The sequence below is a fragment of the Pholis gunnellus genome (genome assembly GCF_910591455.1).
Source record: "Pholis gunnellus genome assembly, chromosome: 7".
NCBI classification, from domain to species: Eukaryota; Metazoa; Chordata; class Actinopteri; order Perciformes; family Pholidae; genus Pholis; species Pholis gunnellus.
Genome location: NC_136533.1, coordinates 17128074 through 17143845, shown reverse-complemented (window position 1 = coordinate 17143845; position 15772 = coordinate 17128074). Strand labels below are relative to the sequence as shown.

General features: G+C 44.6%; 1 protein-coding gene across 1 annotated transcript; it reads right to left on the bottom strand.

The window, feature by feature from the left end:
- Positions 1 to 158: 158 nt before the first annotated feature.
- On the bottom strand, positions 159 to 15014 carry LOC306699273 (GTPase HRas). The gene is made up of 6 exons (XM_079163838.1): positions 14770 to 15014; positions 7360 to 7503; positions 6300 to 6478; positions 4563 to 4722; positions 2802 to 2926; positions 159 to 2595 (listed from the first exon to the last, which is right to left on the bottom strand). Exons 2-5 carry the CDS (start codon positions 7468 to 7470, stop codon positions 2807 to 2809), a joined length of 570 nt encoding a protein of 189 aa, XP_079019964.1. The 5' UTR covers positions 7471 to 7503; positions 14770 to 15014; the 3' UTR covers positions 159 to 2595; positions 2802 to 2806.
- Positions 15015 to 15772: the final 758 nt, after the last annotated feature.

Sequence of the window (15772 nt, the reverse complement as noted above, 5' to 3'; positions counted from 1 at the left end):
TCTGACTTATTGTTTGCTGGCTGGAGTATGCCTGTGGCAACATGATGAAGGTAGCTAATGAAACAGGAATTTGAATACAAAGATTTGTGGAATTCTATGTATTACCATGGATGTACTGTTTAAAGATTGACAGGGAGAGGACAAGCATACTATCAGGACTGTAATTACATGTTACAAACGCCACACCTTTTTTTTTTCTTTTTTTGGAGCACAATGGGTGAAAAATAAAAGTTAGAAACAACACAGTCAAAGGTGGGACCTAAGGATCCACTCCTGCATTATTACAATATTGTCAATTTTAAACAAGAGGCTTCTTTCAAACATATCTAACGACTCAAACACATTCACAGTTCATATCCTTCCTCCAAGCAGAGAAATGAACACTTAACTGATAAAAACAACTTCACAACCATCCACGCTAAACCAGACCGATCATATTATCTTTAAGCCATGTTATGAGGGAACTTTTAACTGTACAAAATCAATTAGGTCAGAAGACATTTTGTTTCCCTTGACAGGAGACAAAGGCCAAATAACGTGCGACGTCTTTCGTGGAAGAAGTCTGGGATTCCTCTGAGGTTTGCATCTGGAGCTTGTTGCTAAAACCTGCCTGTAGTGTGGGACGCTATACATTATCATACGTGAGCAATGCTCTGAATTGTTCAAGTATAACCTTGACTTAAAGCAACAATTTCTAGTAATCATCATCATCATCATCATCACGTGTTCCAATGTTTTGAGAAGGAAACTTCATATGAACATGACAGCAAGACAACCCGGCATATATACTTAAACTGTGTTGTTTTTCAGTCTTGCTAAGCAGAATCACATTCAGACGCACATGCTATTACAGGAAACCCCCTTCTTTAAAATCAGTGTAGTGTTTTCAGGGACTTGCCTTGTCTTTCAAATTCTATACAGCGCATGTCTAAACTCAACACACACATTTATTTTTCTTTTTTTTTTAGTTGCACACATAATCAAACTTAAACAATGCAGCCAGCAGAACACATATTCGTCTCGGGTAGAGCTCGCTGCATACATGAGGTACAAACTAGCTAAAAGATAAGGCTAAGTAAATCCAGAGCAGTCTTTTTTTTTCCCCGTTTAGGCAGCAAATTAATGCAGTTGTGGAGAGCACAAGCTGGTCGGTATTAATTTAACAAAGCGACGCACTCACGTCACCCAATATCCATCACCTATTACACACAATAGTCCCACATATACAGTAAATATGGTTCTGACATGAGTAGCACCTGACCTGTTATTGTTCCGTTGCAGAACTGAGGTGGCAGAGAAAGAGGAGCCGTTTGTGAGGATCGCATGGTGTCAGGAAAAACTCAAGTTGGACTCTTGAGGCAGGACTTTGTGCGTTACACTCTGCAAAGCTAACTGGTGACATCCTTAACCCTGGGGTTTTTCCAGGACTGGTGAGACTTTCCTGGACCCTGATTCCTGAGCCGTATTATCAACAAGGAGTGATTCTTGCAATCTAAAAAGTAGCTGTTATCCCCGTGTGGTAAATAGGAGTTGTACAGCATACACTTACCGAAATTAAATGCAAGAAAAAATCAACTGGTTGTCATTTTTGTCTCAAACCATAACCTGTCATTTCCTCCTACTTCTGCAGATACAAACCAAAGTAAAACCAGTAGCAATGAGAGGTGGTTCATTCCCAAAACGTTGTGTGAGTTGAACAGTAAATAATCCTATTGCACCAGAACCTACGTACATTAGCCATTACTATTATTATTCCACAAAGTCAACTCTTGACCGGAGCAAAGAAAAACATTTGAAAGGAGAGAAGGCAGCTGCATTCTGGGAATTCATCTATCTTTCTATAAAGAAATTCCAACTACGCCAGGCAAGTCATGATTAATGTCAAGCCAGGTGTCACCTGTGATGAACGCCCTTACTCGCATATTGCTCTGTGACTTTTCAAATTCTGCAATCACAAACAAATTGTTTCATATAAAAAAAAAAAAAATCAAAAAGATTTTGTACAGCTAGGCTAACAGTTAAAACAACAAATTATAGTCATTCCCATGTCAGCCTCCACCCCTTGTATCCAGTATAGTGAAGGAAACCAAAGGCAGGTAGTGGGGGGAGGAGGGGGAGGGGGAGGGGGGTATTTATGTTCCAGTCCTTTCCATTTAAGTCAGTCAGTCCTTCCAGTGGGCAGGCAGGGGGAGTGGAATTAGGCTTTCAAGGTGGGAGGGGGTCAGAGACACCCCCTTTAAGACCAGTGTTGAGACTGAAAACAATAAGTTAGCAGGAAACTTGTTGAGCCATCCAGCGAGACCACACTGGAGTTGAGAGTCATTAGTGGTGTTGCTCACAGGTCGACACGTGGACCAAATAAAAGGGACCGGACCGGACTAGTTCAGATAGCCGTTAAGGCAACAGTCCAAATCCTCCTTCCCATGAGGGTCTATGGTTCAGTCAGCTCTGGTTGGTTTCCTTGAGAGCTTTTGCTTCAATCCTCCTCTTTTTGAAAAAGTTTATATTTCATCATTGAGTTGTTTTAACGTTCTATCTTTAAGTCCATGCTGCCACTACGCGCCGTAGCATTTCTCCTCAACATGCAACAGTCAGCTGGGGAAAGAAATGACAGGGGGGGGGGGGGGGGGGGGGGGGTGTTAGTGGCACTTTATCGTTTCTGGGGAAAAATTGATTTATTTTAGCTACAATGAGAAGTCAAACGCATAAAAGAAGACGTGCGAGTTTCAGCATAACAGACCAATTTGGACTCCCCATACTGCTGTGTAGCACTAAATAAAAACACATTTCTGGAGTCTCACCTGCATCACGACACCACACAGTGACAGCTCATACAGTCCTGACCGCTCTCGTCCGGCGGGTTCAGCTTCCTCAGCTTATGCTGTCTGATCTCTCTAACCAGCGTGTAGAAGGCGTCCTCTACTCCCTGTGAACACACGGACACACCGGAAGGGTTGCAGAAAGATCTGGGCACTTGCAGTGGTCAATTTTAAAAATCGGGAGTACGCCGCATACACCCGTTTGTAACAGACAGCAGACCTCTCAGGTGTACTCGACATTGAGAGGCCTGGTAACATCGCCATGGCAACCTGGATATATCAAAAGACTAAAAAAAAAAGAAGTCAGTCACTTAGGTCTTTACACGCTGTTCTGGTTGAATGGCAGACTTTGTGCGGGTTCAATGATGAATGTATGTTCCCACATAGTGTGTGACAGTGAGTCACAGACGGTGGGAGCTGTGCAGCGACTTGTCCTTACGGAGCCTTTCAAATACTGGAGCTCTGCTCTCAAGCCAAGGTAACCTGACTATGAGTCACTGTCTGCGGCACGATAAAATGTTTCCAGCAACACAAATAACATCGCACCGCGGGCCATTCGCGGCTCTTCATGTGCATGAATACACGTATAATGTGGAACCCCCGCAGAGCCCATAGTAGGCCACTGTGATGACCCGTTTACTACAGAATGATGGAGCACAGGGCGAGTTCAAATTTACATAGAATCTGAATATTGTGGCTCGCAAAGATGGGAGGAAAAATGAACGAATCGGTGAAATGAAGAGGCCCAGTGTGTAGGATTAAGTGGCATCTAGCGGTGAGGTTGCAGATAGCAACCACTGAATACCCCTCGGCTTACTCCTCCCTTTAAAGACTGCGCTAACGTAAACCACCGCAGTATCTTTCAGGACCATCACCTCATCTACTTTAGGAACAACGAAATTCAGACGGCGGACCTTCAGCAATCTTTGGAAGGTTACTTTTGTAATGTGATGGTTTTCAGATTACTAGTTACCCTGTTAGTATGTAATTAGTCATTACTAGCTACCCTGTTAAAAATGTAATAAGGAATGTAACTTATTACATTCGATTACTTTTCCAACAAATGTTTGAAACTGGGCAAGGAGAAAGAGAATCGATGAAGTACGATTTCACCAGTGGTGGCCGGGGACTCTTAAAATCTTTGAAACAATCACTGCGGGCATGAACCTCATGGTGAGCGGAGCGCAGTCGCTGTAGTGCCGCCGTGGGTTCGGCCTGGATGTGTCCTGCCACCACTAATACATCACAAAGCAACAGAAGGACCGGTATATTCTACATACAAGCGCTTTTACCGAAAAGCAATATATTCTTTTGTAACCGCTTTGTAATCACAAACGTTTTGATTAGCAACTGCAATTGAATTATATATATTTTTCTCAGCAACTGCAACAAATCAAAATTACATATATAATCCAATTACGTAAAGCAGTTACATGGAACTGGTTATTAGAGCCATTGTTTGGTTTGTCTGCTCTGTTGCTACTTCAGAAACATGGCACAGTATGAAGATATGAAGGGCTCATCCTAAGGTAATGAAAACACAACGATTCTTAGTCTCCGGTGATTATACACTAATAAAAACATAGTTATTAATATTATATTCCATTTCCGCCAATAAATCCAACACACTGGACCTTTAAAGGTTATTTTAAATACCAGAGAGGGAGAGAGAGAAAGAAAAGGGATCTTCCAGGAAAGTGCATGTGTGGTATTGTGGCCGTGTGCTTCCTGCTCGCTACCTACCTGTCGTGTTTTGGCAGAGGTCTCGATGTAAGGGATGCCGTAAGAGCGGGCGAGTTCCTGGGCTTGCCTCGTGTCCACCGTGCGTGCCGGGAGGTCACATTTGTTTCCCACAAGCACCATGGGAACGTCATCTGAGTCCTTCACACGTTTAATCTGTTCCCTGTGAATAACAGAACAAGAACATTTCCACAGTTGACATTTAATTGCAAAACTTTGGCCGTTTTCCTTCACTCAAACCCGGGCACTGCATTTAGTCACAGGGACATATCTCTTGGCTGGGATCCTCCCTGCTTCATAAACAACAGCAGCTCCACCACTGGAGAGCAAAACCACCCAGGGAGCTCTAGGACCCTGAGGAAGAGCCAGAGCCCGCCGGTGCTGGGCTGTGCTGCACTGCTGAAGGAGGGGATGTGGAGTGCGAGGCAGGGTGGGGGGGGGAGGGAGGGACAACAGGCAGGCGGCGAACAGCATTACCTCATCACTACAGCAGCCAGCGCCAAACGCCAGGCAGCCAGGGGGGAAACTGACTGAGAGGAGTGGGTCAGATCAATCTATCAGCTCAGCCCTGCTTCTCCCTAAGCCACGGTACGGCAGGATGCATCCGCTACAGGCAGCCCTGCCCTGCAGCCAACACTGCGAATGGTGCTCATGACCACGGTTGCTCCGAGTCTTGATGTCAAAGCTGACATGTTTACACCTCGTCATATGTGGTTGAGGCAGCTAGTCTAACAGGCATATTCATATTTCTAACAAACACCAAAAGACGATATATTCTTGGTGCATTCGGTCCAATAGTGCTGGCTGGTTCAAATGATGCCCAGTTTTAAGTAGGTACCGTGCCAGTATGTGCCGACAGTGGAGCAGAAGTTCTGCAGAAATGCCTCTGACTATTTTTGTCGATAAAATAGACCACACGTCTTTAAATAACTCGACGGCTCTAACCGGACCGCCACCTATTCTAGCATCCAGCGAAAGATCCATGCACGCTTTCACAGGCTACACAATGGGTTTTACCGTGATATCAGCAGTTGTATCGGCCGGGCTCAAAATAAAAAAAGGCTGGACTGCAATGGCAGCAAAGCCAAACAAATGTGTGTGTGTAAGAAACTAAAGAAAACAACAACAACCTGCAAACCTGTAGAGGAAGTGGCAAAGTTAATATGCAGCCTCTTTTACTTGCCACGTGCAAGACTGGCAACTGGGTGCCTAATGTGATGAGAAAGACAAAATGTGGCAAAGAGAGAGAGAGAACACTGTCATCTCCAGCTGAATCTCTCCCCCCCATCCCCCCCTTTCTCCTTCCCTGTCCTTGAAAGTGCTACCTCTCTCTCTCTCTCTCTCTCTCTCTCCGCTCCTCTAATTGAGTCAGGATCGATTTCATTGGCATCGTGCTGTAATCCTCCAGTTGGGGGCTAAGCTTTCTTTAGCCGTGTTAAACGCTACAGCATGACATCACCCAACTACTGCAGCGAGCTGGCACACATACGTATATACACACCCCTCTCTATCCAGACCTCATGGGAGTCCCTGCAACACACACTGAATGTACAAATACACATACACAGAAGCTTAGAAGAGAGGGAACAGAAATCACTTTGTTTCTGTCCTCCGCCCCAACTGGTCTGTGAAGAGGGTAAATGCTTAGGTTCACGTCGGCAACGGCGGATCTCACGACGCTCCGCATCAACGTCACAACTAAACCCAAACCCTCTTTCTTCGCCTCACTCTTATACACACCTGTACTGGTGAATGTCCTCAAAAGACTTGGTGTTGTTGATGGCGAAGACACAGAGGAAGCCCTCGCCTGTCCTCATGTACTGATCCCTCATGGCGCTGTACTCCTCCTGACCTGCAGTGTCCAGGATGTCCAGCAGGCAGGTCTCCCCGTCGATCACAACCTGTTTCCGGTACGAGTCCTGCGGAAAAAAGGGTCAGAAATAGGGGAGGTAGTAAACATGTGTGGGTGAGCAATCTGTAACGAAGGTCAGACACTCAAAACAGAAGGGATTCAGGTGGAATTTGAGGCAACTGTGGGTTCACGGAGGTTGTTAGATGCTTCGCCACTCAGCACTAAGCAGCATGCCCATATATAAACACACAGAGATGTTGATTGAATGTGTATGAACTGGTATCGGTTGGCAATTCCCTGTCCAATTCCGGGTAAAAATGCACAACTAGAGATCAGAGGAGCAGGGTATCGGAGCCAATGTTTAGCCTTCCAACGGGCGGCCACAAAAACACGGAGTGCCGTCCCTTTGTTTGTTCGAGCATAGGGGCCAGGAATGCCAATACACAAAAAGGACATTGTCTGGCCAGAGGCAGGCGTGGTGAGAAAGAGAGGGAAGAAGAGAGGAGAAAACATTCTCACTGGCTTCCCTCTCCTCTTTACAATGTCGGCAAGATTTTTTCGATGTATTGTTTTTTTTATTCAAATATATGAATTACAGAAGCGCGGAAAGAAAATTAGGAATGTCTTCCAAGCCTGTTCGTTGGTTGAATTGACAGACATTTGTTTCATTTAATTAAATTAACTTTAGACTGAGCTGTCTTCTCAATAGGGTTCAGACAATATTGTTCAGGAGGTGGGGTTGGACTTTTGTATAAACAGAAATGTTAATTAATGCATGCATTCTACCACATAGATATAAAAGTGATGGATAACCACACAACAATACAAGGGGGAGCTGGAAATGATTACTAATAAACAATACAATCAACCATTGTTTACCTTCCCACCCCAACACCCAAGAGGTCTCCCACGAGAATGACGTGGAGAACATGCAGAAGGGACTCATACCTCTATGGTGGGGTCGTATTCATCCACAAAGTGGTTCTGGATGAGCTGGATGGTGAGAGCACTCTTGCCCACGCCTCCAGCTCCCACCACCACCAGCTTATACTCCGTCATCTTTAGCCGCTGCTGCTCACCACACAAACGCCACTGCGGGAGGGGAAGAAAGGTGCAGGTGAGCACAGACAAGAAGGGTACACACATCACCGGGTTTGAGCAGAACAACAGACGTACAGAGTCTATTCTCTGCCACTGGACTGCCACGATGCAGCCCACAGCCACTGCTGCTCAGTGGTTTGTGTGTGTGTGTGTGTGTGTGTGTGTGTGTGTGTGTGTGTGTGTGTGTGTGTGTGTGTGTGTGTGTGTGTGTGTGTGTGTGTGTGTGTGTGTGTGGGGTGGGAGCTAAGGTTGAGACCCTCAAAGGGGAATGGGAAAGATATGCTGAAGGTACTCAATGTTCCAATACAATACAACACACACTGAACAAAACGTTTTTTAAGTTGAATGTCTAAAAGTTGAATATCTTTCAAAAGGATCTGCATAATTGTTCCCGTCAACCCTCACTCTTCACTATTACCAACAGAGGTAGGCTTCTGCTGTGAACTGTTGGTTGCTTTTTCCCATCGGGACCAATCCATAGTAACAGAACGAGAGGCCAAAAAAAGGCTTTTTATGACTTCAGGTGGGTCTGCAGTTGTCCCCTGTGGACACACTGAGCCCACTTAAGAGGTCTAGTCGATGTAACAGGGCTGCCCCGACTATAAATCACGGCATGTTATTAAAGAAACGTGTCCGTCTCTGGAGAAAACATAAGTGATTTCCATTTTCTGACGGTTAAAACTTACACAGCACAGGTGAATTTCACAGTTACACGATTGTATGGACCTAGAGGGGAACTGTAAACATTTTAGGAAAAGTAGAGCAGTTACAAGATGGACAGGTACAATGTTAAGGACTTGGCATGACATTATGCTTGATCATCAAAATAATTATGGGAAACTTGGCTAGCTAAAAAAAAACTTTTTTTTTGCCTTTAGTTGTGCATTTTAAATTCAGTTTTTAACATCAAAGAAACCATTTATCAAAAGCAGGTTTCAAAAATGATTTAGGAGTGAATGAGCATTTTCTACAATGTTGCAGAATGGTTGGGTAGTAACACCGTCATCCACATAGGTGGAGAACAGCTAATGTGGATTTTACCAGAAAGACCAGGCATGCTTAAAAAACCGTGGGAATTTGCAGAAAATGCCAAACATGCTATCATAATGCCAACTATCGAGTCAGCTGGAACCACACATGCAGCCACAGAAGGCGATACAAAGACACACACACGCGCACACACACACACACATCTCCTGACATCACCAGCACCCTTACAGCACTGATGGCCAGTGAAATTCCAGGCGTGTTGAATCAACGGCTAACAAAAGTCATATGGGCGTTTCCACTACATACATTGGCAAAGTGTGACTCAGCTATTTGCAAAAGTACCACAAAGTTACCAAATCCATGATCCGAACATGACCCGAGAGCAGCCCTGTAGAACACGTGATGGTACATGATGAGTCAGAACTAGAAAAACGTGAAGCCATCGTGGAGATTTTAGTGAGATGACCAAACCTTTGGCTAACCCCCCCCCCCCGGGGTTATAGCTTCAGTTTGACATCACGCAGACGACAATGAGTGGTCAGGTGACGTCATTACAGCAACGTCATCTCTGATATCAGAGGAAAATCACGGGAATTCCTGAACCTCCCGGGGTGGGGCAGTTTGGTTTCACTTTCAGTTTGACAGTCCAAAAACTCGCCTTCAGGCATTTTCATGCACTTATACTTTGAATTTAATTCAACAGTGTCTTTGCCACTTTCAACACAGACTTACAGAAATGACATCTGAATCATATGAAGCCTTCTGCATCACCCTAAAGTCGTCTTACAAATCTCTTCCTCGAAAGTAGTCTGTCTCCTGTCCCGTAGAGTAACAGAAGGTCACGCGGGGTTAAACATCTGGGCCTGTTCATCGACAAGAGTCTCACTTTGCTGAATGTTCCTTAAGCGAGCTCAAGAAGAAAAATCACTAACCCACCCCACCTGCTCGAGTGTGTAGTCAATCTGTCAGGATTTCATGAGCACCGCGGGTCACATATGCTGTTCTACCTTCTCCGGGGTCATCAACTGTCATCCCGAACATAAAGTGCTCTCCGCGTAGCTCTGTTACGCAAACTCCTTGCTCACCACAGAGCGGGCGGAGCCTGAGCAGAACTCATCAGACACACCCTCTTATTTGGGCTTTTATCTCCCAAGGGAGCACACGCGCAGCTGGAGTGAATCCTAAACTCAACGTGTAGAAACAGAAGGAGTAACAGGTGACATGAACACCAGTTCAATGGAAGGACAACATGCAAAGCATCCCACGAAAACTACTGAAATGTGAATGCAACCTCTATTCAAACGTTGTTTTATTTGTGTGTGAGATGCGTGTGAATGTGCTGATGTGGGTACACGCTAAGATTAGCCAAGACTAAGACTGCCTCACTGACGTTAATGATTGACAGAGCAAAGCAGACCTGCTAACGGAAGACACAGTCTTTTAGCTGCTCTCACACACACACACACACACACACACACACACACACACACACACACACACACACACACACACACACACACACACACACACACACACACACACACACACACACACACACACACACACACACACACACACACACACACACACACACACACACCTTAATGGAACCGGTAGCTCTGATCACCGTCACCAATATCAACAACGGCCTCCTTGTAAAAACACCCTCACTGCCGTAGTTCTCGAGAGCACAAACAGGAAGGGAATTATCCTGAATCTTCCATCTTGTGGCCAAACATTTAGCTTCCCTTTTCCCTCACTGTAAATAAATCAACCTGGCACACGGCGCTGCCCGCTCCGGCTGGAGCCGCGCTCCGCACGGCCTCCTCTAACCAAATAAACAGCAGCTGTGCGGAGAGACGCTGGAACACCTCTGGTCACTGTAGGCAACAAGCTCAAGACAGGGCGAGGACTCACATCGGAGCTGCTTTAACGGGATGGCACAAAAACAACACGTTAAAACTATATAGATTTAACTTCAGTGCCTGTTCCACGAGTCAAGGCAATGAGAAATGCTCACCATGACGTATTCATGCAATTTAATAATCAAAAAACACTTAAACCCTATGTAGAAGCTCGTTCTATATTGTTTTATTAACTTTTATGCCAATAAAGTGCTCTGAACTGATAAGATGGAAAATGTAGGACCCACAAATAAAGACAAAAAGGAGATTGACAGCTGCACTCTCTCTCTCTCACAACCACAGCTCTCCAGATTCTGACACGGTGGGCTGCCGCATTTTCTTCTACATAACCAGATCTCGAGTGTACACCCGCCAAACGATTGAAATTTATGGCCTAAAAAAAAAGAAGAAGCTAATTCAACACTGCCGCGCCCGCTACCGGGAGACTGGAGGAAGGCAAGACAGACAGCCGTGCCACCTCTTCTCAAACTAGGCCAAGTCAGCAGCTGATTAATAATCCACACATACATATGGAGATGAATAGCTAAATTAATCATCGATTAGAGCTGGTCTTTGTGCAGATAGAGAGGAGGGACGAGGACACAATCAATCATTTTACATATTTCACCCGAACACGGAGATGAAGCATTTGTCAACTTGTTGTCTAAGTTGTATTTTTTTTTTTTTTTAAGTTCTGTACCCACAAATGATGTTGCCCCAATAGTGGTGTCTGATGTTGTTATTGCACAGTAATAACCGTAGGTGCATGGTTTAACCTGTACATTTTATATGTGCACCTGTGAAAAACATTACATACAACCACGATGAGGTCACGCAACTTGGATATCAGACAAAAGTAAATAAGCCCACAGCAAGGTGACACATCAGCTAGTTTAAAGGTGAACAGAGTCAGCTTCCTGCTACCACTGTTCAAATACTCTACTCAGAGTCCGGCTCTGGCCGCTGCGTCATCTTTCAAGTCGGTGACCTATTCCATCCAAAAGTCCTCATAATCTTTGCATGGCCGTTCCCGCTTTTGACGAAGGAGCACTATACAGCGTGTCTGTGTTTAGGGTTATTTATAGCTCGCCACCTCCAGCCTGGGAAATTAACAGTTCGTTTTGAAACCCTAGAGCCCCGCCTGGACCGAGAGGATAATCTTACATGACAGCGTACGGAGGGTGCAAGTAGAGAGCAGCGAGAGGGGTGATGGGAGGAGAGAGGGGCTACTTTTACTACATGCCAAGGGCAGAGAAAAGCACAGGGAGGGAGGGGTCCACCTGGAGACTGAAAAATGTATACGGCAATCAATAAGGAAAATGATTTTTCCTAGCTAACTCAGCTGCATGATAACTACCGCCAATGGACATCTTTTACCTGAAAAACAAGAACCACCACTTCAAAACACACGATGCAAGAAGCGGGGCACATGAATGGCCGTCTTCCACAACGTGCATTCTGCTCTCCATTAAAATTCCTAATTGGTTAAAGAATCCATACTGGCAGAGCCACAAGCCCACTGCAGAGATAATAGATTTTTAATGGAGCAATGATGGTAAGGAGACCCTCTCTAGGGAGGTATCACGGTCGAATACTGAGACTCCAAGACCCCCGCCCCCCCCCCCTCTCGCTCTCCAATGACATCATCCTCCTAAACAGCATCCAAACATAAGTTTTGACCGGCAGCTGAGGAATCACTTCTACTCTCTGAGGCCAATGAAACACAAGTAAGTGAGAACTTTAAGCTATTCTTATGAAGTCTATTCAGCGACACATCTCGTATCCAAGTACGCAAACCTGAATGAGACTGTGATTTTGCTCAGAGAATCTTAAGAGAAAGTCCTGCAGTAAACAATTCCTCCACCCCACATCTTCTCCCTTACAAACATTTATATAAAGAGTTTCTGTGTGCATCTGTGTATATGTGCATGCTTAAACAAGCTGCTCTTAAAGGCACTGGACTACAAGTGACCCCCCCCCCCCCCCCCCCCCCACACACACACACCCACTGAGTCAGCCTTTCAGCTTCTCTGGTTGGGTGAGACGGTGGAGGCAGCAGCAGAGATGAAAAGGCCAGCTGACCTCCACACAAAGGCCTGCCATGAGGCTCATCATCACACACCAAACACCCTGAAAATCATCAGTGGTGGTATTTTTTACAATCAGAGTAATGAGTGAATCTTGTCCAGTTGTTTCAGTTTGTGAGTGCATGTGAAAACACTCTGAACTGAAAGCCTATTGTGGGTCACATGACCTAAGCTGCCAGTCAACCTGTAGAAGATCCCACCGAACGCTCACTTCCTTCTCCAAAGAAGAAATAATTCAAACCTACCTCCCTAGCCTAAACACTTAGGAACAATAACCACATTGAGACAGACATATGACACCATAGGCGTTAAGAACGACTCGATTGGGCGACATGCAATATTTGTATTTCGTTCAAATATCTTGTTATCGACATTGTAGAGGTTGACCATTGGTGCTTCCACAAAATATTTACACGGTGAGATTTTTGACAAATAATAACCAGTAATGTGGATATTAGAGCAGCCCTCTGAAGGTTGGTAACCCCCGGATTCAAGTGGGGTGGGTTGTCGACAACGAGGACAGGCCGCCCGGTTGACAGTCACACTTGGAGCATTACATCAAATGACATCACTTAACGGTCATGTGGCCTTTAAAACCAGGAAGGCAACACTTGCGGCACTCATCAAAAATGTAAGATGATATCTAGTCTCATATTACAATAATCAATATCATTGCCTAGCCCTACTTTCACTATGCCACAGGGTACAATCCCCAGGAAGAGCGCCAGCGAAGCCTACATAGTGGCTAAATGGTGGAATTACAATTTCCTGGTCGGTCACGTGACGCCAAAAATACCTTTTTCTATGGACTAACATAGGGAAAGACACATTGGTAACTCAGGGGACTTTTCTTTTTTTGTAGGTAAATAAACTTCCCATTCATTAGGTCCTAGCAGTTGAAAGTTATCTGGATCCCCTTTAACATATTACTGCCAAAACAAAAACAAAGCATACGCAAGAGCATATAGATCATAACCCATCTATGAGTCTCAAACGGACACATTCACCTAATTAAAACCCTCTGGGTAAAAAAAAAAAAAAACTGTACACAAAGTTTGTCACTTTGTAATTTCTTGGTAACCAGAAGAGTCACACTTATTTTGGCGCAAGCAGCTGGGCACCACCCTGGCTACAGCTGTTCAGAGAAAGGGACAAGAGCTCAACATCACACCTCCAGCACTGGCTGCTACTTCTCTCCAGCTGCTTTCCAGCTGCCTAAAGTCTGGCCTGTATTCTGAACAATGCCACTGATTTGATGTCAAGTTCACACACCAACGCTGGACCTCCTCCATCCTATGCGAGCCTGGAAACACTACATGGTTGTACATGGTACTCATCAGCAACAGTGATGTTGTTGTGGAGGATAAAAAAAAAAAGAGGAGACTCATACAGCAGTCAGTTATAATCACATGCCAATAAGACAACAATGAATGCAAACGTTTCTTTGCTTTGTTTCCTAAGAAGGCTAACTTAAATGTTACTATCTCGTGTGATGAAAACGATGAATTCTGCCAAAGATTGTGCGTCAGCTCGGGATGGGTGAATTGTTTCCTCTCTAGTATAACAGCCCATATGGTCATATTCTGAGTGGCTGGAAAACTAGAGCCGTCTTTGTCATCTTTTCCCTTTTCTAAACTCACTAAACGGATTAAACAGAGAGCTTCCAGGGAAGAAATAAGTCCAAGTCAGCTTTATAAATGCCTTGTAATGGAATCTAACTTCCGCAGTGATACATTCAGTTGTTACTCAGTGTGACGGGGCGTCACCCTAACGTACTTGTGTCTGTGTGGCCACTATCGGCAACAGCAGCAGCAGCAGCCTCACACTCAACACTGTCTTTACAATGGTAAAAAAAAAATACATGCGACAGAAAGTGAAATCCCCCACTATTTCTGCCTACATTTGCGTGCCTTCGGTTTCCTTTTCACACTGAGATGATGGGGGAAATCCACGGCGCTCTGAGGGTTGTTTTTTTCTTCCTCCATAAGGGCAAGTTAACGCTACAAACTCAAGGGGATACTGTTGTATCAAAACAGACGAACCGAGGTGGAGGCAACAGTCAATGGCACACAACGTTACATGTAGCCAAACCACGAGTTGTAGAGCTCGACAGATGAAGGTGAATTAAAACGCAGTGATAGCTTTAGCTACACTGTGGACCGCAATCTCCAGCGGTGCTGCCCTCCTAAAATAAATTGCATTTTAAAGCGGTGCCATTAGACAAAACAGTCACTGCCAACATATTTCGGACACAGGAATGTGCACCGCATACTTACAACAAGCAGAGGTCTAATTAGCTGCAAGAGCGACGTTTCGTCTACCGGAGAAGAAGAAGAAGAAGAAGAAAAAAATCTTCCAACTCTGTTGCCTCTCCGCTGTAATCAGGACACAGGATATATTCTTGGTCCGCTTCCCGCCGTCTTCGGATATCTACACCTTATTATATCCGATTAAAGTGTTCAATTTTCAGGAGCTACAATGCACCGAGGCATTCATTGGTTCTGGGTAAAAAAAAAAACGAGCCCGCGTTGAACAATGTGCTTCCACAGAGAGCAGAGGGGATGAGGAGTGAGGAGCCCACGCCCAGCTCTATCACACAGAGAACCGCCCCGGTCACCATGCATGTTACTGCTGCGTTCACAGACCGTCGGAAATGTGGCTCATTCCGTGGGGAAGACCAGCTGATTCCCCAGCATTTACCTTAAGATGAGTTTACAAAGTGTCAATTTAACGTGACAGACAAGGAACCCCTTCAAATTTCTGAATGCTGTGTTTATAAATGTCTGTTTTATTATATCACCGTAGAACCAGCAGCAGGCAGGATTTTGAAAATAGATCATGAGTCCAAATTTGTCCCAGCACAACATCATTCACCTGAGAAAACAAACCACCAACCAAACAACATTTTTAGTGTTTTTACATTTCCCTAATTTTATTTTATTGTGGCCTAGTTGTTGTTTTAAAAGCCTTCTCTTCGTTGAAAAGCATACCCTTCTGGTGGATAATATTATAATATATTACAGATACATTTCCTTAATGTCCATGCTAGGGCGTGAGGAGCAGTTAGTTGTTATTTAGTATGCCTTATAGATAATTATTTTTATCATGACACTGCATCAAAAAGTAGCTATGTGCATTATAGTGTTACATTTAGATAAACAGCCATTACAAAATAAAATGTTGGTTCAGATAAATCTTTACAATAATCATAATGGCGACCACACGAATTTGAAAGCATACGTATCCGAAAGCAGAGCTTCCAAATGAGCATTTGAAGGT